This window comes from Canis lupus, chromosome 25, assembly GCF_011100685.1.
Source record: "Canis lupus familiaris isolate Mischka breed German Shepherd chromosome 25, alternate assembly UU_Cfam_GSD_1.0, whole genome shotgun sequence".
NCBI lineage: Eukaryota > Metazoa > Chordata > Mammalia > Carnivora > Canidae > Canis > Canis lupus.
The window spans coordinates 12,091,725-12,116,185 of record NC_049246.1 but is presented as its reverse complement, the minus strand read 5'-3'; the positions used below and the strand labels follow the sequence as shown (position 1 = coordinate 12,116,185).

The window sequence follows — 24,461 nt, the reverse complement described above, 5'->3', positions numbered from 1 at the left end:
GGCACTGTGAGAGATGTGTACTGTAATTGTGTATGGTTAAGGTGGCTACAATCACCATAGAAAGTGCATTTGAATAATTCTCTGTGACTGATTATGTGTGAAGTGGTGAAGAGCAAAGCAAGGAATGCTGTCAGCACTTAAAGTAAGAAGAGGCCTGAACTGGTGATAATGGCAGGGCTTTCAGGATGAAGGTGGATAAGCTGTTGGTGGATAATGGGGTCAGGCTGGAATGTGAGAATAAGCTGTCTGGAGGGAAGCAAGGAGACTGCTAGGTCTGGCTTTTCCGCTAGATTATCAATTCCAATTATGTTATTAAATATAAATTTCAGTAATACACAAGGCTATGCATGAAAGAAAAAGCAAGGGTTAAGGTTGAGGTGACAGGTTGTGTAACAGACCACAGAAGACCCTGACTATTAGATTAGTCAGTCTGGACTTGATCCTCAGGCCAAATCTTCCCAAGGAAAGCAGAGTCACAGATGTATTAACCTGGCAACAGTGGCACTGAGTTTCAGAGCAGAGAGCGGGGAGGCAAGGGTCTTGATTCTACTGGGTTAGATGTGAAGCAGTGAAGACACAAACTAGAGAGGAAGTAAGGAGTGGACACCACCAGACGGTGGTCAAGGACTGAACAGTGATATCAAGGAGGCAAGAATCCTTGAGCTTGAGTCCTTAAAGACATCTTTTCATTCATGACTATTCCTTCTCCCCTAAATATCCGTTTTTTTAGCTTCAAGTATCATTTACACTTTTATGGGTTGTATATCCAGGCCAATATTCACATAAACTCCAGTCCTGTACTGAATTCTGACCATCCTCCCCCCAACCCCTCACTGTCAACATGCCCTTTAATGTAACAGCATCTTGTCCCAAGCTAGTTCTTCTATTGGAGTAGCTATTTCTCCTTAAAGAGCAGGAGAGGGTAGCATCAAGGGTTAGTATAGTCAAGTTGTTTGTGGAGGAAAGCACATTTGAGAGCGAACAAGAGATGGCCATGATTTCTGTATTCCATCTTAAGCTCCATGGTATAAATTTTAAGTAACTTGTGCTGCATGATCTGTCTTTTCTAGACTACAGTAATGAGTGTAGAGAAGGATAAATCAGACAATGAAGGTAACTGATGGATAGTACACTGGACTAGGGATAAAGCCAATGGGACAAGAGAATTTCAGCAGTGAAGGTAGTCCTGAAATAGCCAACCATGGGTCCAGCCAGGAAGAATCCAGTTAGCCCAAAGAGCCAAGCACGGAGTCACAAGTGGGATCCAACTTAAGATAGGGAGGGACAAAAAAATATTCCAAGTGTACTGAGAAATAGGAGAAACTGCAGATAAATTCTGATCTGTTTTGCATCTAAAAAGCAGTAAAACTTACCTTTAAATAATTCAGTACCACAATTTTCTAAGTTTTAAATTTATGAACAAAACCAAAAAGATCCAAGTCAACGAGATAATTTAAAAATGATACCTGAAGAATCTGGTCTCCAGCAAGGAGTCTTCCGTCTTTGGCGATTATCCCATCCCGATAGACTTCCTGGATAACAATGTTAATCAGTGGCGTTTCATTGCCACCCACAATGCTAATTCCTAACTGAATATAAGGATTAGATCGGTGAATTTCAATCGTGGTAATTTCGCCTTCTGGTAAACTAAGTGGCTGTTGTGTAGCTGCCAAGTTAAAAAATGAGAGAGAGAAAAATAGATGTAAAGAGAAACATTTTATATTTCGATTATCTTCTGGTAAGTTATCATCTATCATTAGCGATCACCTTATGTTAATAGATGATTAATAACAAAGCAATACCACTGGATAAGAAAAAGAGAATGACAAAAAAACATCTATAGGTTAAGATTACCAGAACACTTTCTCTTCTAAAGGTAATCAGTAAATAACCAACAAATAACTATTATGTATCAGATCACTAGAGATGACACAGTGATCTGATAAAAAAAATATACAAACAATGTCATCTTGTCCTAATTGATCAGAGAAAGTTTGAACCATGAAACAACTGTAAACAATGCAAGGCAGTAAAAAAAAAATAAAATAAAATAAAAAAAATAAAAAAGACAAACTGTGGTATAATCACCATAGCAGTGAGAAAGCAACCACGTAACCATGTCAAGCTCTAAGAGGAGGGTCTTGACCTGAGCATTAGGAGAAGAAAAAAGTATTCTAGCCATGGCTGGGAAAATTTGGATTTGTAGCAAAATTTGGAATTTTCACAAGAGAAAATCACATTTAAAAGTAAAACATAGGGACACGTGGGTGGCTCAGTGGTTGAGCATCTGTCTTTAGCTCAGGTCATGATCCCATTGTCCTGAGATGGAGTCCCACATCGGGCTCCCTGTGGGGAGCCTGCTTCTCCTTCTACCTATGACTCTGACTCTCTCTGTGTGTCTCTCATGAATAAATACATAAAATCTTAAAAAAAAAAAAAAAAAAAAGTAAAACATAACTATCAAGATATGCCCAAGATCTAGGACTATAGGCTTTCTGCCTATTTCCTGGTGGGTTGCATAGACTGATCAGTGGTTGCTACTGGAGGACAGCAATAGTCAGAAGCATGGTCTTGGGGTCAGATATATATCCAGCCACTTCCTGGCTCTCAGACTTTGACCAATTAATCTCTTAAGACCCAGGTTTCTCACCATTAAAACAATCTAATATTGGTACAAGCATTTAATTAGTTAATAAATGTAAAGTGCTTGGCACAATGCCTCACAAAGAATAAGCATTTAAGCCAAGGTATTATTTTTATTTTTCTCAATGTTGTGGATTTCTTAGTTAAGAAGCAACAAGCTTCAAAACAAACAAGAAGCCTATTAATGACCAGTGAATTCGTGAACTCCAACAGAAGAGGGGTGGAGAAGGATTACCAGCCTTAGGGTAAGATTCGTGTTCTGTTTCTAAACTGCAAACTGTTAGAGTTACATACTTAAAGGGTAAATTTATGACGTATGTGAAGTGTATCTCAATAAAATTAGTTTTTGAAGAGGAAAAAAATGCATGTCAGGAAAGTAACAGGGAGTAGTGGGAAGAAAGGAAATGTCTGATTAGAAAACAGAGATGAAAAGCAAGAGCAAGGTGAAGAGCACATACTGTCAGTGGCTGTGTTCTCCTCAAAGGCAGGATTGTCCAGGCCAGGCTCCTCAGTCCACGCAGGAAGAGATGCTGATGGCAAGTTCCGCTCAGCAGGTGCTGTGCCTGTCCCTGAACAGTCCGTTTCGGGTGATAAAGTACCTGGAAGATCTATTATAGTGGTTCCATTTTCATTCTCAATCTCTGTCTGAGCTTTACCAGTTTTCCTCCTCTCTAGGGCAAGTCTCCGATGAGAAGCTCCAGGACATCTGGAAAGAGAGCATCAGGTGGTTCCCAGATATTTCAAAAGGAAAATGATTAATAGCTTGTGCCACAAGAGAATAGCCATGGCTTCTGTGCAAAACTCACCTAGAGGTAATCCACAAGTAGCATGTAATTCTGATTTTAACTTCTGCTCAAACTAAGGCCTTACCACACCGCATAGCAAACTTAAAGCATTGGCACAAACAGTGGCTTTGTGTATATCTCATCTCAAAGAAAATTTCTATATAAAACTGTATTCAGATATATACTAGTGCCACAAATATAGCAGTACAGTTGATGCCACATTGCAAGTATTATTCTGAAATTCTAATTATATAACCCTTTTATCACAGGTGAAATGGCTTAACCATAGGAATGGAAACAGAAGCTTCTCCTACAACGTGCTCTTGCATCCCGCCTTGAATCTTCCCTGGGTGACACTCTGCCTTTCCACTCCAATGGTCAAGGATACACATTCATTTATTAGTGAGCAACAATATATTTGAAGCTCTGCCACTTGTAGGAAAGCACAGCAAAGGCCTAAGAGGTTGTATACAGTGGTGGGTGGTGATCTTATGTCCAGGGCTTCAGACTTCATTCAATGACAATATTTTTAAAAACCTAAAATTTCATTAAAAATTAAGTATAGGATTAAATTCAATGAAAACTGAAAGCCATCCTTTAACTATAAAAGTAATAAATTTCCCCTCACAAATTAAAGATATGTTGTGGATTTCAAGCTCTTGAAAAAGATCATTATAGAGTTTCTTTATTCAACATTCACTCATTACTTGTTTTCTCATCACCTTGTTTAAAAAGGGGACAACTGATTTTCTTTCCTGCATTGTTGTGCAGCACTCTAGGAAATGTTCAAATGTTCCTGTAAGGGCCTCATGAGTACTTTGGAAAATTACATTACTGAGAAAAATTATTTTTGTCAAGTAAGCAGATTTAATAAGAAATGCATTTTAAAAATAATTATTCAATAAAAAAAAACAGAAACAAAAATTGGATAATAAAAAACATGTGAAGGGCACCTGGGTGGTTCAGTGGTTGAGTGTCTGCCTTTGGCTTGGGTCATGATCCCAGTCCTGGGATCGAGTCCCATATTGGGCTCCCTGCAGGGAGCCTGCTTCTCCCTCCGCCTATGTCTCTGCCTCTCTCTTTCTGTGTCTCTCATGAAAAAATAAAATCTTTAAAAAAAACCGAGACTAGAAATATAGGTAAAGATTCAATTCCCCAAATGTATATCACACACTGGTATCTACATGGATAACAGCTAGTCTTTGATGGGGAAAGGGCCTCGGAACAGGAAGTGGGGAGAAAATACAAGGAGAATGTGCACAGCTAGGAAAGAGCCTAGCTAACAACTTAAAAATCCTACAAACTAACTATAAAGCCCCTCTTATCTTATGCAAGAATAAATTTAAAAAGAGAAACCTGAAGTTGTTAGAGAGGTAAAGAAACAGGTATACTTACATCCCAATGGGACAGCAAATTGTTAAGAGGGATTAAATAAAGGTATTTAACGTGCTATTATGCAACACTCAAGGAAGGTTACAGAGGACCTACGCAATACCCACATTTAAACAGATGGGCCAGTTGTGCAGACAGAGACAGAATGACTAGCCAGGAGGAGGCCATAAGAGAAATACTTCACGGGAGGCAGGAGTGTCAACAGAGAAAAAAATGCCACGAAAGAGGTCAATAAGGACCAAAAAGCATTACTTTCATTTGGTGGTTAAAAGGTCATAGTAACTAACTTACAACACTTTTGGTGTTGAGGGCAGAAGCCCTCATAATACTGCCACTATAGTACCACCATTTCTGTTCACAGTATATGCCTTCTATAAAAACTGCACACTAGGAAAAAAAAAAAACACCAAACAACAACAACAAAACAAAAACAAAAACTGCACACTAAAATTCACCAGGCTTGAGGGAAAACAAGGATTGAGATAGACCATTCAAAACCTGGGTGTCGGGCAGCCCCAGTGGCGCAGCGGTTTAGCGCTGCCTGCAGCCGTGGGGTGTGATCCTGGAGACCCTGGATCGAGTCCCATGTCAGGCTTCCTGTATGGAGTCCACTTCTCCCTCTGCCTGTGTCTCTGCCCCTCTCTCTCTCTGTCTCTATGAATAAATAAAATCTTAAAACAAAAACAAAAACAAAACCTGGGTTTCTGGGGAATGGCTGCTAACGGGTACAGGCTTTCTCTTTGAAAATGTTCTAAAAATTCAATCATGATGATGGCTACACACTTCTGTGAATATACTAAAGACCACTAACTTGCACATCTTAAAAATAGGTGAGTTTTATGGTTGGTGAAAAACACCTCAAAAGAACTATTTTTTTTTAAAGACTGTTAGGGGATGAGCAAATCAGAGCAGCTTGGATAAAAAGCTCATGACCACATACAGCTCGAAGCTGTCGTTCCTCAAATCTGTAAACACTTGGAACTGAAAGAGTGTTGTTGAGTGTCTAATCTGTGTCAGTCACTGCAGAAAGACCTCTATATACCACATTTCACTGAATCCTCACAACCACTCTGTTATCCCTATTTTACAGACAGGAGACTTGACACTTAACTAAGGTAACATCACACAGCTATTAGGTTGCAGAGTCAAAATCCAAACAAAGATCTGATGCCAAAGACATCTGCTCTTTCCACTACATCATACTAAATTCATGCCTCTTTTTTTTTTTTTTTTTAAGATTTATTTATCTGAGAGAGAGAATGCACACATGCACAAGAGAGCAGAGGAGGGGCAGAGAGGGAGGGACAGTGGAATTCCAGCAGACTTCTGCACTGAATGAGGAGTCTGATGTGGGGCTCAATCCCAGGACCCTGAGCTTAGGACCTGAGCCAAAACCAAGAGTTAGAAATTTAACCAACTGTGCCACCCAGGTTCCCCTTTGCTAAATTCATTCTTATGATGTTCTTTTTCTAGGCCAAAGTGAATTTGTTCCACAAAGTGCTATCCAGAAACACAGAGAATATTAGAATGAGAGAGACCTTAGTGAAAAATTAAAAAGCAAACAAAAATCACAAACAACAAAAACCAATATATCTTTCTAAATGGAGCATTTAACAATAACATCACAAACTGCAACTGGCATCAGGGGTATTATCTTGAATTATTCAAGTAGGTAGATCAATGTAGCAGGAGGTTGGTATAGAAAATATTAAAAATGAATAGAACCAGAATGGCTGCTAATCAATGGATGGCTGGTGGCAGGAAGTGGAGAGCTCCGGTGTCTGGTTTTAGGTGGGAATTGAAACCATGCTACTGCCAACAAGACCTTGAAAGCTGTGCATTTCCAGCTTGAAGGAGGCCATGCCTCGGCCCTCATGGCCTAACAAACCAGTCTCTTACTCATAGTCTGAAAATTCTGACAGCAGTGATGATTTTGTTTCTGCAACTGCACTCTGAAATAAGAAGCCCAGAATGCCACCAGAAGAGTAAAACTAGAAATGCCAAAACCTAAATGGAAGAGTCTCCAGAAAAGAAGACATTCCCCTTACAAGAGAAAACCCCTAGAAAAAGATGGCTTTTGATGACAAGCTCTGTCAGCGAGACTTAAGAGTCACACTGGCTTTATGAGTGAAGTAACTCAAATAGCCACCATTGATGTGGAGGAAGCTCAAGATAAAAACAAAGGAAAATGTGGCAACAGTGAACAGAACAATGACTAAGTCTCCTCATATCTCCAACTGCTGTGTAGCCACTGATTATTTAGATCTGGGTAAGATTACTGAGGAAGAGAATTTTCATGGTGTTCCAGGGAAAAGAAAAACATCAGTGAAGGCCATGGTACAACAGAGGAAGATCCAGAGTGGCAGTGCTGATGACTCTGAACTAGACTCTGCAACTAGTGGAGTCTGAAGGTGATTCTGATTTTAGTGAGAGTGAATATATGATGAAGATTTCCCCACGAGAAAGAGTAAAGTTAAGGGAATTTAAAAAAGGAAGTGAAGATAAAAATCCCCAGTTGAAAAAAAAAAAAAAAAGAAAGAAAAGGAACCTAAATCCACGTGTAATACTTTGAAAGGCCAGTAAGAAACCATCGCAAATACTCAGCCTGTCAACAGAAAGCAGAAAAACCTAGACGAGTCCCGCCAGCAGTGTGTAGAAGCAGTAGCAAAGGCAGAAGCCCAGAGGCAGGTGTGTCTGCTAAAACTCCAGATCAGTCCACACCTTGGTTTGTCTAGGTCAGCATGAGTTAATCCCTTGCATCCAAATGCAGCTAGGAGCTGAGTGTGGTAGTAGAGAGAGAAATGTTTCATTAGGAGAATCAGTTTTACAAGTGTTTATACTAGATGTGTGTTTCTGTTTTAGAGGGTATCTAATAGAAAAGAATCTTTTAATGTCATATAAATTATCTCTGCCTGTTCTGTGATAATGTTCTCTGAAGCTGAATTCAAGACTTCAGTAAGAGATTTGTTTGTAAGTATTACTTTGTAATGTCATTTCCTTTTGAATATGATTTTGTTTTTCTTATGAGAAGTCATATCATTAAGTGGTTGTCAGTTTGACATGGAAAAAGTCCACACTGCATGCTGTTCTATTCTAGTAACATGAAGTTCCTTCTAGTCTTGCCTAATTTATGGCTCCTTAACTTGAACTGCTCAGTTTATTTGGCAAAAGGAAACATGCTCATTTTTTCCCACCAGGGGACACTTCTGAAATCTTACTTAAGCAACATTGCCATTTTTTAAAAAATTTTATTTATTTATTCATAAGGGACACAGAGAGAGGCAGAGACATAGGCAGAGGAAGAAGCAGTCTCCCTCTGGGGAGCCTGATGTGGGACCTGATCCCAGGACCCCAGGATCACACCCTGAGCTGAAGGCAGACACTCAACCACTGAGCCATCCAGGCATCCCTACATTGTCAATTTTGATGCAAAGGTGTTTGTTTCATAGTTTAGCCAAACATTTTTATAGAAAGAATTCAGCATTATTTTACACATTAAAATGGCTGCTATATAATGGCATACACCTCCCACTTAGAAGTAGAGGTTTATTATGTGACAAATAGAATGCAATGACATTTTATAAAACTCATTGTCAAAATCTTTAATAAAAGCAAAAAGGTTTTGATACACTCTTTTCCTTGACGCCATTGTATCCATCTCTGTTTTATGATTAAATGAATGCTTTGGGGGGAAAAAAAAGAATACAAATAGAAAAGAAATGCATGCAACATTTAATTATATCAGAGTAGGAATGTGCTGACACAACGCAGGTGGAAGGGGAGCTCTGAGACAGTGAGCTGCCCCTTAAAAAGGACACTGACTTGCCATAAGCTGAGGGCTATACCTCCCTATGGAGGTATCTCTATATTCGGATGTGTCTTTAACTTTCTTAAAGAAAACCAAAAGGCTCCTACAGCAAGCAGAGCCTTCCTTTCCCTTCCCTTCCCCTCTTTCTCCTCTCCTCTCCTCTCCTCTCCTCTCCTGATGGTGATACTTCTATTCCCACTATTCTGGCTCTCCTTATGGAAGAAAATTACATTGAACTAACTGATTTAAGATATAGTAGCATTAAATTGAAAAAAAAAAAAAAAGAAAGAAAAAAAAGATATAGAAGCATTATTTCCTGATATAACTATGATTCACATTAGGAAATGTGGTGTAACAGTACATACTATATATATCATTAGTGGTATTGTTGGTGGTGGTAGTGGTGGTGATGGTGGCAGCAGCAGCAGCAGAATGAAAATAGTGATTTAAGAGAAGTGCCAGCACAATTTCCGGGTACTTAATGAAATTCAAAGAACACAATCATCTTAAAAACAAGAAAAATGATAAAAATTGTTATGAATTGAAATATTCAAAAAGTAATTCAAGTACTATCAATGAAAATAAAATGGTAGATTAAGAATGTCTGGAGTGAGTGTATTTATGCTAAGTGAAATAAGTCATTCAAAGAAAGACAAATACCATCTGGTTTCACTCATATGTGGAATTTAAGAAACAAAATAGGTAAGTATAGGGGAAGGGGAAAAGAGAGAGAAGGAGGCAAACCACAGGAGACTTAACCATAAAGAACAAACTGAGGGTTGATAGAGGGAGATATGTGGGGGATGGGCTAGACAGGTGAAGAAGATTAAGGAGGGCACTTATTGTGTTGAGCACCGGGTGTAATATGTAAGTGATGAATCACTAAATTGTACTCCTGAAACCATTATTACACTGTATGTTAACTAACTAGAATTTCAATAAAAACACACACACACACACAAAAAAAAAGGAAAAAAAAGGATGTCTGAAAAGCCTCTCCTCCATAAAGCAATGAGGATTCTTGCAAATCATCAGAACCAACTATTTCTGAGCTCTGGAAATCAGTCAAAGTTCTGTAGCAATCTGGAGTGCATTTATCCAAGGAAAATGGTGGAATCTCAGTAGGAACAATATACTCAGCTTATTAAAAATGTTTAGTGTTCAATACAAAATTAAGACATATGCAAAGAAACAAGGAAGTATGGCCTGTACATAGAAAAAAAAAACCAGCAAAACTGTCCCTGTGGAAGCCTAGACATTGGCCTTAGCATACAACTTAAATCATGTATTACAAGTATGTTCAAAGAACAAACAAAATCATTCCTAAAGAAGTAAAGGACAACATAAGAATAATGTCTCACCAAATAAAAATGTCAATAAAGAAATATAAGTTATGGTAAAAAACCAAATAGAATTTCTGGAGTTTAAAAGTATAATAAATTAGATGAAGAATTCACAGCAAATCTGAATAGGCAGAAGAAAAAAAAATCCATGAGCTTGAAGAGAATGTCAACTGAAATTATCCAGCCTGAGGAATAGAAAGAAAAATAATGAAAAAAAAAAAAAAAAGAATAGAACCTCAAGGACCGTGGAGCTATCTATGAGCTGAGTTTTCGTACTCTAGTGAAATTAAGTTTGTATTAATCTAAACTAGACTGTTATAAATTAAGATTTAATTGTAATCTCTGGGGCAACCACTAAGAAAACAATTAAAAAATATATATGAACAGAAATGACAAAGGAATTAAAAGGAAATACCAGAAAATACACATTAACAAAAAGGAATAGAGCAAACAAACAAAAAAAAAATGACAAAAATAGCAAAATGGTAGACGTAAATCCTGCCTGCTCAGTAATTACAACAAATATAGACAAATTAAATACTCCAATTAAAAGTTAGTGATTGGAAGAATGGATTTAAAAAAAAAAAGATCCAACTATATGCTGTCTACAAGAGACATATTTCAGATTCAAAGAAACTGAATTCTGAATTTAATTCAAAATTAAAAGAAGAGAAAGAGATACACCATGCAAATAGTAACCTAAAGAGAGCTGTTTGAGTATACTAATTTTAGACAAAATAGACTTTGAGACAAAAATTGTTTCTAGTGACAAAGAACAATTTGTAGTGCTAAAAGGTTCAATCAATCAAGGAGCTATAACAATTATAAGCATAACTAACAACAGATCCTCAAAGTCCATGAAGCAAAAAAAATGACAGAATTAAATGAAAAATAAACAATTCAACAATAACAGTGTAGGACCTCAATACCACACTTGCAATAATGGATTGAACAACCTGTCATAAGAACAGGGAAAGAGAGACTTTAATAATACTATAAATCAACCAGACTTGACAGCTTAGAACACTCCACATATCAATAGCAGAAGCACATTCTTCTCTAGTATACATGCAGCATTTTCCAGGGCAGAGCATGTGCTAGGTCATAAAAAGAGCCTCAATTAAATTTAAAGGACTGAATTATACAGAGCATGTTCTCCAATCACAATTAATTAAAAATGGATCAAAGATTATAAAGGTCTTAGAAGAAAACAGGTGTAAATCTTTGTGACCTTGGATTAAGCAGTGATTTCTTGGCTATGACACCAAAAGCATAAGCAAACAAAGAAAACACAGCAACTGGACTTCATAAATATCAAACATTTCTGTCCTTCAAAGGGCGCAGGAAAGTGAAACAACAGACCAAAAGAAAACATTAACAAATCATAGATTTAATAAGGGTCTGGTATCCAGAATATATACAGGACGCTTACAACTTTACAAAAGATAAACAATCCGTTATAAAAATGGACTACTGATGCTGAGCATTTATTCACATGTTTATCGGACATTTAAATAATCTTCCTTGAAGAGATACCTATTCAAATTCTTTGTCTATTTAAAACTGTGGATTACTTTCCTTTTTGTTGAGTTGTAACAATTCTTTATATATTCTGGATATTCTCATCAGGTATATGATTTGCAAATATATATCTGCTTTTTACATTATACATAAGAATGCTAGTAAGAATGTTCCAAACATGAACTTCTCTCCAAGCTAAACTGTGAACTTAACAGAGCAATCTTGCTTCAGCCTACCAATACCCCTAAAGCCTTTGAAACTGTTTGATGAACTAGAAAAGTTCTCAGCCTGGAAAAAAAAAAGACTTCTTTTAAGGTTTTCTCTATATTGTAGTAGCTTTTTATAATACTGTTGAACTATAAGTTTTAAGAGGAAAACAAAAAGCATTCTGAACTTTGCCACAAACAAGGACACGAACGCTCAATTTAACAACAAAAAAAATTAACATGTACAATTACCATCAGGTTTAAATGCTAAATTGTTGGGGGTGAGGTGGCAGGGATGAGGAGTAGAGAAGGAGAGGAGGAAAGTTTTATAGTTAAAATTGCTGGGTGGGATTGCACAAAGTAATTCCAGATGTTATCTGCTTAATAGAGAACATTTCCTAAAAGTTTTATTTCTCTATTCAAAGATGAGCACTTTCCTATGTCTTTAAAAATTTATTGTTTTACTAATATATAATCAGTTAATAACTAGTAATTTCAGTTAAGAACAAATTCACCTTTTGTAAATATTTACTATTAGTGGTAAGAGAAAATATCAGCTATTCTCAAACTGAAGCAGATTTTTTTTTTAAAGATTTATTTATTTATTTTAGAGAGAGGAGAGAGCCAGTGAGCATTAGTGGGAAGGGCAGAGGGAGAGAGAGAGAATCTCAAGCAGACTCCACACTAAATGCAGAGCCCAATGTAGGACTCGATCTCAGGATGGTGAGATCATGGCCTGAGCCAAAATCAGAACTCAGATGCTTAACTAACTGAGCCACCCAGGCGCCTATAAAGCAGATTTCTTAAGAGCAGGATTTCATTCAAACAGAACAGGTAATCTTAAACTAAAAATTACACAATCTTAATGTCATATTTCTACTAATAATTAAGACATTTCCAAATCCTAAAAAGTTTACAAATGGCATGTGATAGTCATGTAGCTTTTATACAAAGAATCATTGTTACTGATGCTGAACTCCTATAAATTTTAATGAAACTTGTCAATTCCTATCAAGTGAGTGAGACTGTGTGCAAAGATGCCACAGTCAGAATAATCATATTCTGTGACTCATGGTATCACTCGGTTGCCTGTGTTGGTTTTAAAACATGCAAATGTCTGTCCTCCGCCTATCACAAAGTGAAGACCCCGTCTCCTCCTGTTGAATCTGAGTGGACTGCTTCAAACAGAGTAATAGCAGAAGGAATACTATGTGACTTCAAGGCTAGTTCATACAAAGTCAGTTTCTGCCTTATTCACTGGGACATTGAGTGCTAAGTTTTTTTTTTTTTTTTTTCCCCAAGGAAAGTTTTAAATATCCTGAGGCTGCCATGCTGGAGAGGCCACCTGTAGGCTCTCTGAGCTGAGCTGCTGCCTCTGGTTATCTCCATCAGGGTGCTGAGCATGTGAATGAAGAAGCCATCTTGGAAGTTCCAAACGCTGCAGTCCCTAGCTTTCAGTTCTTCCCAGCTGTGGCCCAGATAACACATAACACAGACAAGTCATCCCTGCTGTGCCCTGTCTGAACTGACTCACAGTATCCATGAGCAGAATCAAATGCTTGTTTCATGTCACTATATTTGAGATGGTTAGTTTCTCAGCAACCGATAACCAAAACACAGATTAACAATTTAATTGAACAAATATCAGCTGAGTGTCAGTTTTGGGCAAGGGGATTTGAAGACTAAGAAAGACATGGTGCTAGGCTTAAAGCAATTTTACAACTCAGCATTAGATTCTAACTTGCTCTCAGCTTGCAGAGACTACTTAACATTGACATTTTTAACTGAGAAACTAGAAAAAGGTCAGGCTGTTCCACACATTAACTGTTCCAATAGGATATAAAATTTTTATTTTATAATTTGTCTATTTTCCATAATTAATAATCACAGCTGTTTATATCAAGCAAGTCACCTACCTTTTCAAATCATTCACCTTTTTCAATTATCGTTCACTATACAGGCCTAAGACGCTTTGGAAATGATTAAATGAGTAGTTCAAATATTAACAAGCTTATGTGGAAAATGGAACTTACAACTGGATGATTGCTTAGCCTTTATCAACCTACAAATGAAGAGACAGTCTGCCATTCTCAAGTTTTTACATCAGCGACATAAACTGCTGATCCAAAATACTGATACTTTAACTACATATTGAAGTCTTGTTGGCATTTTAGGTAAGTGAATATTCCTAAAAATGTATGCAATGTTTACCTCACTGCTCTCAAAATAACTGGTAACTGAACTGAGACTTTGTTCAGTTCTTCTAACATCCTATAACTGATGTTCATAAGAGAGTCACAAAAGAAACCTATCCCCTAAAAAGAATAGCCCAATAGAGATAAATTAAATGAGCCTAAAATATTCCTTAACTGCAGCCATAAGTAGACCCCACCCAGAATATCATATTCAAAAGTTTGGCATCAATTGCACAAGGTCTCTGCTGTCAGGTTCAGATCCTACACCTGCCGGTGACTGAGGACACACAGAAATCTAAGGCTACATGCTCTTTCAAAAGTTTCTGTATCTACCCTCCACTTCTTAGCTCTTATTAGACAATATAGCTTAGATTTAAAACAATTTTTCCATAAATCTTCATGGTCCTGATACTGTAATAACATCTTGTTCTTTCTCATATATCTTAATGATTTCTAATGAGTATCCTCATTTCATAACACTGATGTTTAGGAACAGAAGGAGCACGTATGTATCCTCATGTCTATAGGAAACTTACTACCACATAATGGTAGGAAACAAACAGGATTTCACCTGTGATAAAGTCAGCATGGTATATCAGAATGGTAAATAAGAACACTAGAGCTGAGTGAAGTCAGTCAGTCGGAGAAGGACAAACATTATATGTTCTCATTCATTTGGGGAATATAAATAATAGTGAAAGGGAATATAAGGGAAGGGAGAAGAAATGTGTGGGAAATATCAGAAAGGGAGACAGAACGTAAAGACTGCTAACTCTGGGAAACGAACTAGGGGTGGTAGAAGGGGAGGAGGGCGGGGGGTGGGAGTGAATGGGTGACGGGCACTGGGGGTTATTCTGTATGTTAGTAAATTGAACACCAATAAAAAATAAATTAAAAAAAAAAAAAGAACACTAGAGGTTTAGGCCTAACTATACCATTAACTAGCTCTAAATCTAGTTCTGGTTCAGTCTAACACAGATTCTTTAAAAGATCCTAACAAATAAAATCATCTACCCTCATTTCCATGTTGCAACAAAATTACTGTTTTGTACCCTCTGCATACCCCAGAGAGTTGATGTACTACAGTAATTTTAACCCTTCTCTACTGTTAGATTGAACTATGTACACTGCTGCAGTGAACACAACTTTAAACATAATTTTTCCTTCTTTTAGATTATTTCCATAGGATAGTAAGCTACATAAAGCAGTATTTACATTCACAGTTTTTGAAACAAATTTCCAAACAGCCTTGGACAAAGTCTGTCACTATACATCCTGCTACCCATGTGAATGTAACAGCTCCATATTATACCAGCAAAGATATTAATAGGTACTTCATTTTAGTTTTTGTATCCATGTTTTTGATAAATTATAATTTAAATACCGTTCCACACAATTTATTTATTCTCTCTTATATTTGATTTGTTATTTACTTATTGATGCCTTGGTACTGTTTTTGTAAGCTTCTGTTTATTCATGAGAGATACAGAGAGAGAGAGGCAGAAACACAGGTGCAGGGAGAAGCACGCTCCCTATAAGGAACCCGATGTGGGACTTGATCCTGGACCCTGGGATCACACCCTGAGCCGAAGGCAGACATCCAACCACTGAGCCACCCAGGTGTCCCATGTCTTGGCACTCTTTATGAAGTTTTTGTTTGCTTGACCAACCTTTTTATAAAACCTAGACTTATCACTTCTCTTCCCTTAATATTTTTTGCTTACCTGTTTTTAAGATGTGCCTCCAGATCACAGCGTTGCATTACATCTTGGCACACTGAAGAAAACGGACATAACACTAATAACTTGTCCAGAAGCTTATGAACTAGAATACTAGACTTCTTACACAACTTAAAGTGGAGTCTTTTCCGGTCCAATGGACAAAAATCCTTCTCCTGTAAGAAGTTTCTGAGGCACTTGCAGCAGAACGTGTGTCCACAGGGAGTGTCTAGTGGCTGCAACAGAGGCTGAAGGCAAATATGGCAGACCAGGTCATCATCTACCTCATTCTGGTAATTGTACAAGTGGTTCTCTCTTGTCCAGTGTTGCTGGCCACATTCGAAACACAGAGGATTGAAGGAGGAGGAGGAGGTCTGCTCCACAGACATCATCTCATCACTTGTTGTTCCCATTTTTAATCAACCAAAGCAGTTTCTAGTATCTTCATATGTTATGCTTACACTTCAGGTGTAGTTTCCTTTAATGGACAGTGATGTATTTGACTAAAACCAATGTTTTTCTAGATAAGCAAAACAAACCAAAAATGCAATTAATATCAATCAAGAGAGGCTAAAAGTTATTAATACAGTATTACTAGTTAACTTCTCTTTTAGTAAAAAAATAAAATAAAATTTAGATCAGGTGATAAATTAGTCATAAAAACTGTACAAATTAATTAATTAATTTGCTAGCTGGCTAAGCTACTTGGCTACTTTGCCAAGTTCTCTATAAAAAAAAGAACTTTTGATTAAAAGCAAAGATGTCACATATGGTGTTACATAAGAAAGAATCAATCTGTTTTACTGCCTGAAATCCTCCAATACTTCACTGCTCAATGGTGGTTTTCAAAGCCAATTAATCTACATAATATGCTAATAATGCAAATTGAGGTATATTATGCAATACATTTGCATCTGTCATCCCACTCCGGGTTCTCTGCTTCTGATTTAATGCATTACAGTGCTATACCAGAGACTCTGTCTTTGAAATGTTGTCTCAAGGATAATTCAATGTCTATTTAAAAAATGACCTCTCCCCTGCACAATGTTTGGAAAAAATGGATTTTAAAATATGTATGATTTAGATATTCTCTATATAGTATAGATTATAGGAAGATAAAACTACATAGCATATATAAATAACATCTGTGCAAATTCCATAAAGTGCAATATTATTTTATACCATTAAAGGAAAAAGCCCACTGTAATTCAATTAAATTGATGTGTTATAAATCACAATTCCACCCCATATTATTCCACACTTTGATTTGTTCTTGCTTACTTGAAGCAGCAATTGTGTGCAATTTGTGTGTGTGTTTGTCTGTCAGCTCTCCAACCATAAGACCCTCAAAACAGCCTCTCCAGTTTAGCACAAGGCTAGTAAGGAATGCTCCCCTGGGCCCCCCAGGGGTACCAGGGGGTTAAAAATCAACTCCAAGGCAGCAGCTATCTATATTCACTCTCCTGTAAATATTAACAGTCTCTAGTATGTGCTAAACATTGATCAAGGAGACAGGAGAGGTAGTAAATGGACAGTAAAGAAAACCCATTAAAATTCAATGTACTCTAAGAAAGCAATATGCAGGATGCTATTATGTGAATACAGAGAAAGATGAGAACTGGCATCTAACTTGAATTTGGCTTTATAGTGGCAAAGGCTTTCAAAAGGGGAAAAACATTGACTGCTGAGTTGTGACATGACATGTCAGCCAGAGGGGACCAGACAAGGGCCCCTCTGCCCAGTCTCAGCGGCTTCACATGGCACACTCAGGGAGTATGCAGCAGGTCAAAATATCCAAGGCACAACGTCCTCATCAATTGCCGTTTGATGAGGCAATCATCAAACTTGGGTCTCCCTGCCACAAGAATGGAGAGGGTAGGACACCATGTTAATGCTATCAACATTTGTTTCTTTTTTAAAAAATATTTTATTTAAATTCGATTTGCCAACATATAACACCCAGTGTTCATCCCATCAAGTGCCCTCCTTAGTGCACGTCACCCAGTTACCCCATCCCTCCACTGTCCTCCCCTTCTGCAACCCTTTGTTTGTTTCCCAGATTAGCAGTCTCTCATGGTTTGTCTTCCTCTGTATTTTCCCCCACTCAGTTTCCTTCCTTTCCCTTATCCAATGAGAATATTCTTCTCTCATCACACAGATGTATTTATTCTTTTATTTATTTGGGAGTATTTGTTAGAAAAACAATATTAACATTTTAACAAAGTTAACAAGAACTGCCATAAATTATGAGCAGGATGGGGCAGGATTCAGATGGGATAGCTGACCTTTGGATAAACGGTTTTTAAAAACTACTTAAAAGAACAACAGCAGCGGCCCACAGTCTAAACTCCTATCAGTACCAAAATTAAGAGAGCAAACGCTTCTTGTATTTTGTAAGTCATGACGCTTGTTCTTTACCCCTGGGCATCATAACTTTTTAAACGTCAGTGCACAGTATGAGATTAAGGAGAGAAACATCATTTATCCCAGAGAGACAGACTAACGTACTTTAATACAGAATGTCAATAGACTCTTATTCCCTACTCAATTAGCAAGAAAACTCACATATCCTTTGCTCTTCTTTCTGTTTATTCTAATTTTTCTTTTCTTCAAGAAAAATGCTGCAATTCTAGCCTCCCACATAATGACTAAGAAAGCATTTCTCTTAAGACTATTATGTTTTTAGCTATTTTTTAAATCTCTAAATAACTTTTAGTTATTTTCATTTTATCACAAAGTCTTTTCATGAGGAAAAATAACATGTTCCCATTTAAAATACCAAATAACAACTGCATTATCTTCCACCCCCAAAATACCTCTCTTACCATGAAACAAACATCAAGTGAAGAATTATCATGTGCAGATCACTAGCATGTGCATTTAAATACTGATTAAAGTATAGCTTAAGTAGTTAAAAGCACATACCCTGGAGCCAGTCTGTGAGGGTTCAAATACTTGCTGCATCACTTACTAGCTTTGTGACCTTACTAAATGTCTCTGTGTCTGTTTCCTTCTCATATGTAAAATGGGGTAATAATAGTGTCTGTTTCAAAGGGTTGATATAAAGAATAAATGAATGTGTGTATAAAATAGTGCTTGGCACATAATAGGTGCTATTATAAGTATTAGCTATTATTATTATTATTAAAGATAAAGAAACAAAAGTTCAGACAGATGTTATGATTTGCACAAAGCCAAACAACTTATAATTACTTGGTAAGAGATAAGGAAGATAAATCTAGTTCTTTCTTGCTTCAAAATAACCCAGTAGTAAATTAAGTAATCATAAGAAAGAGGAGAGGTATTTCATGAAAGCCTTAGTTGTATGAATTTTGTAAGGACCAAAGGCAACCCGATCCTGTCTCTCCAACCCCTAATCCCGTCCTCTCTATTCCCAACCCAGGCAAATTATTTCATTCCTTCTTGGTGTGCAAGTCTACTGCAACACCTTACTATTTCTCATACTAAACTGTGAGCTTCTTAAGAGCTGGACCTCCCACAGAGAAGCTTAGTAAGTGCTGAATGACTGCATGGGTGACGATTTACTTGGGCACTCTTACTACTACATACAGGTGGTCAGAAGTACATTTATGCTTGTAAGAGGATATGTCCATGTTTATATATAATTTTGATTTCAGATATTCTTATGACCACAATCTGAAATATTAAAATACAAGTTAAATAATATTCTTAAATATTTTTCATAATATAAAGATAAAATGTAGTATATAATGTGTATCTTCACAAGCTACATTATCTGTTTAGCTAATATTCCAGGAATAGTAAAGAGATGGAAGCTATTAAATTGGCTAAGAACATTATAACATATTTTGTTGCTTTTTATTTATTTTTAGATTTTATTTATTCACTTGAGAGGGAGAGAAAGCAAGTAAGCACAAATTGGGCGGGGGGGCGGGGGTGTTGGGGGAGGAGAGAGGCAAAGGGAGAGACGCAGACTCCCTGCCGAGCAGGAAGCCTGTCACAGGGCTGGATCCCAAGGACCCAGAAATCATGACCTGATGCTTAACCATCTGAGCCACCCAGGTGCCCCTTACAACACATTTTATGTAATATCTTGAAAAACAGCCCATTCAATGGAAAAGGAGTAAGAAGACACTGTTTTCTACCTACCTGTAGTTATGAGTCACAGGCTTGCTCTTCCTGGTTTACGAGACAAGAATATCCTGGTGTTCATAGAGACTCTCAGGAAGAGCTATGTTTTTTCATAGTTAATTTGCAAACTCCAAAACTACATATTATTTAGATCATTTCTCTTGAGGTTTTTTTTTTTTTTTTTTTTTTAAGATTTATTTATTTTAGAGAGAGAGTGCACATGCAAGCAAACAGAGGGAGGAGCAGAGAGACAGGGTGAGAGACTCTGAATCTCAAGCAGACTTCCCTGCTGAATGTAGAGCCTGACTAGGGGTTCAATCTCACCACCCTAGATCATAACCTGAGCCCAAACCAAGTTGACTGCTTAACCAACTGTGCCACTCAAGCACCCCTCTTCAGGCTGCTTTTAATTCAGACTGAAAGAGTCCTCATGGTTCCTAACACTGGAGATCCAGCCCAGGAAAAAAAGACCATGAGCTAAGGATTCCCACAAAAGTATGGTTAGATGGGAAACCCCTAAGATTCCTTTGATTCATCAACACCAGGTCTCAGGCTACTTTCTCCTCACATGTCCTCCTAGGAAATTCCTACTCAAACTCTACTTGCTCTGTAGAACCCATCAGCCTCCCTCCTGCTCTTGGATACATCTCTCTTCCTAATGCTCTTGCTGCTCTTTACACATACCTTCCTCTCAGCAATTACTACATGTGCCTTCTTGCTTATCTGTCTTCTCAGCTCTTTGAGGTTAAAGATAGCATCTTCTTTATTTTTTAGTATTCCTTGTTCTTGGCAGATATTATGCACTAAAAATTTTTTTGTTCTCAGGCTCATATTTGAGCCTGAAATGTTTTAAGTGTCCTGAAATGTATAACATCACTATATAAACATATAGGAGAAAACCTTACAATTTATGGCACTGCAAAGCAGTTAATATATTGGAACCTGCTCTATGATTACGAAAAGTAAGACATAACTTCCTCTAGTCTTCAAAAGTCTGAGAATTTAAAAAGTTATTTTTTTACTTGTTGATATCAATACAAGAAAACTCTCTTATTGCATATGTCACACATCAGCTATGGATAGTGCCTTCGTATACAGAAGTAGATGTCAAACTTTTACACCTAAGGATCCTTTTATCCACTGTGGACAAGTCTGGCAGTTTCTTAAAAAATTAACAAGCAACTACCATAAAATTCAGGTACTGCACTCCTGGATATATATTCCAGAGAAGTGAAAACTTATGTCACACTAAATGTGTACAGCTTTATTTGCAATGACCCCAAACTAGAAACAACCCAGATGTTTTTCAACAACTGAATGGATAAACAAACCATGGTATATCTGTACTAGAGTAGAACTTAGCAATAAAGAATGAATGATTGGGTGCCTGGGTGGCTCAAGTCATGATCCTTGGGTCCTGGGATTGCGCCCCACATCAGGCTCCCTGCTCAGCGGGGAGCCTGCTCCTAACTCCTGCCTGTGCTCTCTTTTTCTCTCTCAAATAAAAAAGAAAGTCTTAAAAAAAAAAAAGAATGATTATTGCACACAACAACCTGGATGAATCTCCAGAGAATTATGCTCAGTAAAAAAAAGCCAATCCTAAAAGGCTACATACTACACTATTCCATTTAGAAAACATTCTTGAAATGACAATGTAATTGATTAAAATGTTTACATATTCATTTGTTAGTAAAACAATAAACCCATCACATGCCAAGGGTTTTATGAAAAATTACATTTCTTTTTCCAAAATAAAAAATACAGTGAGATGAGGCCATTGTTTTACATCTTTGAAAACCTGGAGTTTCAGATCTTTCTGTTTTCAATCTTGTGAGATCACATGTATTCTCTGGAAACTCCACTGGGCACTCATGAGAGAGTGGCAATGAGAAGGCAGATAATGTCTTAGGATTACTGGGGAAACAGTTTTGACTGTGTGGTCCCAATAGAAGAGAATAAAGGAAGCTGGGTCACACTTTAGAACAACTGATAGAGAGCACTGAAGGGTTCTCATATCCCTTTTCACAAGAAGTACCAGTCAATAACCAGAACTACTTTTAAAAAAGACAAAAATTGAAAAAGGTAAAATGTTGAGATGAGCTATACTGGAGGAGTCTGTCTTTCCTGGAATAAAGTTCTTTCCTCAGAGTCTTTTCCTACTGGAAGAAATATGTCCGGGTATTTATGAGCTGTATAGAAATACTTAGCATGCTAGATGACAGTCTTATATAAATTCTATTCTTTTTTTTTTTTAATTTTTTTTTTTTTAATTTTTATTTATTTATGATAGTCACAGAGAGAGAAAGAGAGGCAGAGACACAGGCAGAGAGAAGCAGGCTCCATGCACCGGGAGCCCGACGTGGGAATCGATCCTGGGTCTCCAGGATCACGCCCTAGGCCAAAGGCAGGCGCCAAACCGCTGCGCCACCCAGGGATCCCTATAAATTCTATTCTTAATCAAAACTTATTTCCTATTGCATGTCACTAAGAAAACTACCGAAGAGCAGTTTCCAACAATTCCACATACATAATTCTCTCATTTTTCTACATAAAACTGTAATTCAGCACACTTAGCTATTTGTCTATCCCTTCTTATGGTGTTTGAAAACGCATTTTAAAATTCTTAAGCTGCTACTTGTAGTAACATGTATTATATTTCATAATCTAGAAAATTAGTAAGCTAAGCAAAAAATGCTAGAAGCTATGAAACTTAGGCTCTAAGCTCTAGCCAGCTGGGTAACTAGGTCACTATACAATTAATCCTTTCATTCATCAAATGCTTATCCAATGTCTACTATATGCTAGTATATCATATATATTCTCTTTGGCTTCCTGTGTATAAACTATCAGTTTGCCTAAATACTATTTGATCTCTCTCTCTTACATACACATAGTTAAATGTAGCTCTAAAATTCTTATGATTCTGTCTTTTTATAGATAATACTCAGTGTGATATGTCATATTTACCTGTTGGTCTCAACATTTGTTATTGTTTTTGATTAACTTTGAGATATTAAATATTCTATAAAATGGAAGTTAAATTTTGGTGAGCAGAGAAATAACCAATCTGAAATGTCCTCCTAATTTTGAACCACTAAGCTACGATTAAAAACTTTTTTAAATGCAAAAGGATAAAGGCCAAAAACCAAACTGCATTACCTTCCCATGTCTTATAGATTCAGATAGTGATACAAAGCTGTATTTTTAGAAGTCATACTAAATTATATTACCTTAGAGTAATTTAAAAATAGAATTGATAAAAAACTATTTCAAAAAAGAAACATACCATATGGAATGCTAAACATGTCTAGACAGCTAAGTATCCAGACAAGCCTCTGCCAATAATTAAAGACCTCTGTGCAAGAACTTTATTCCAGGAAAGACAGGCTCCAGCAGCACGTGGGCTCTTCCCAACAGCACTCCTCATCAGCTAGCTGAGTTGGGGCAATTTTTAATGTCTCAGAGTGTGTCACAAATTCTAAGTGTTACATACACCTAAAGGAGGCAGGGTGGGTGGTGAGAGGGAAATACAGTTTTCATTGGTTCGGTTTTATTGCAGATGTTTACCTGCTGGATAGTATTTAAATGCTTTTATTACATTCAAAGGCAAGGGTTCTGATTTTAATAAATTAAGTCATCTGTTTTCTCCTAAAGGATGAAAACTTCCAAACATTTAACTTCTTGCACAGTGCAAACAGAAAACATTTGTTCTCAAGTGATTGATAAACTCTTAATTTTAAGACCTTTTCAGAAATCTCTAGTTTCAATGATTGTGAGTCACAATTCCTCCACTAACTCTCAATTAGCCAAGGGAGTGAAAAGCATCGAAAGAGCCCCTGGAGTTAGTGGTTGTAGAGTTTGAGACCTGGGTTCAAAATTTGGCCCTGCTACTTACTAACAATGGTGACACCGTGATGTGCACGGCACCTAAACACCTACAAGTCTCAACTTTCTTGCGTGTAAAATAGCAATGGTTTCTTTCTTACAGAGGATTACTGTGAAGCTAAAATCATTACACAGCTGGAAGGAAAAAGAGAGTACAACAGGGAAGTCAGTACTGGCAGAAAGGCAGCTTTTTAAGTGGGGTGAACGGGAAAACACTCACTGTGAAAGGGCACTTCAGTGAAAACCAAAAGTAAGTAACTAGGAAGCCACACAGGTATCTGGCATAAAAATGTTTGTTACAAACAAGGACAATAAGTATAAAGGCCCAGGGGAGAGAAGGTACCTGGTGCATTCACTAAACAGAGAAGAGGCCAGTGTGGAAGAAATGAAAACGCAGAGAAAAAAGAACAGGTCACTGTGGCTAACTAAATCTTGCAGGGCTTTAGAAATTTGGCTTTTACTCTGAAGGTACTTCACAGGATCACTGTGGCTGCTGAGCTGAGAACACGGTGAAGGGGCCAAAGGCAGAAGCAATTAGGAGCCTACTGTAATAGGCTAAGCAAGAGAAGACAGTTGAAAAGAACCAGGTGGATGTGGCTGAGATCACAAGAGGAGATTCAATTCTGGATGTATTTTGAAGACAAACCAATATGATCCGCTGCTGAGGAAAATGTGTGCATGGGCTGATGGGAGCAGGGGGTGGGTGGAAGTCATGGATGACACATGGTTTCTGGTTTAAACTGGAAAAATAGAATTAACATAACTGAGATGTAAAAATCTATCAGAGAGTAGGTTTAATGGCTCTGCTCAAGTTTGGACATCTTATGGTCAAAATGGTTTATCAGATTTCCA

At 37.3% G+C, this 24,461-nt stretch overlaps 1 protein-coding gene across 4 annotated transcripts in view; it reads right to left on the bottom strand.

The window, feature by feature from the left end:
* Nucleotides 1–24,461, bottom strand: part of LNX2 (ligand of numb-protein X 2) — a 76,723-nt gene that overhangs the window by 21,093 nt on the left and 31,169 nt on the right. For all 4 annotated transcript variants that reach the window (XM_038573395.1, XM_038573398.1, XM_038573397.1 and 1 more), the window contains 3 exons: nucleotides 15,618–16,131; nucleotides 3,102–3,349; nucleotides 1,467–1,666 (listed from right to left, as the gene is read on the bottom strand). In XM_038573395.1, coding sequence (XP_038429323.1) covers nucleotides 1,467–1,666; nucleotides 3,102–3,349; nucleotides 15,618–16,024 — 855 coding nt within the window. In that variant the 5' untranslated portion in view covers nucleotides 16,025–16,131. The remainder of the gene's footprint in view (nucleotides 1–1,466; nucleotides 1,667–3,101; nucleotides 3,350–15,617; nucleotides 16,132–24,461) is intronic.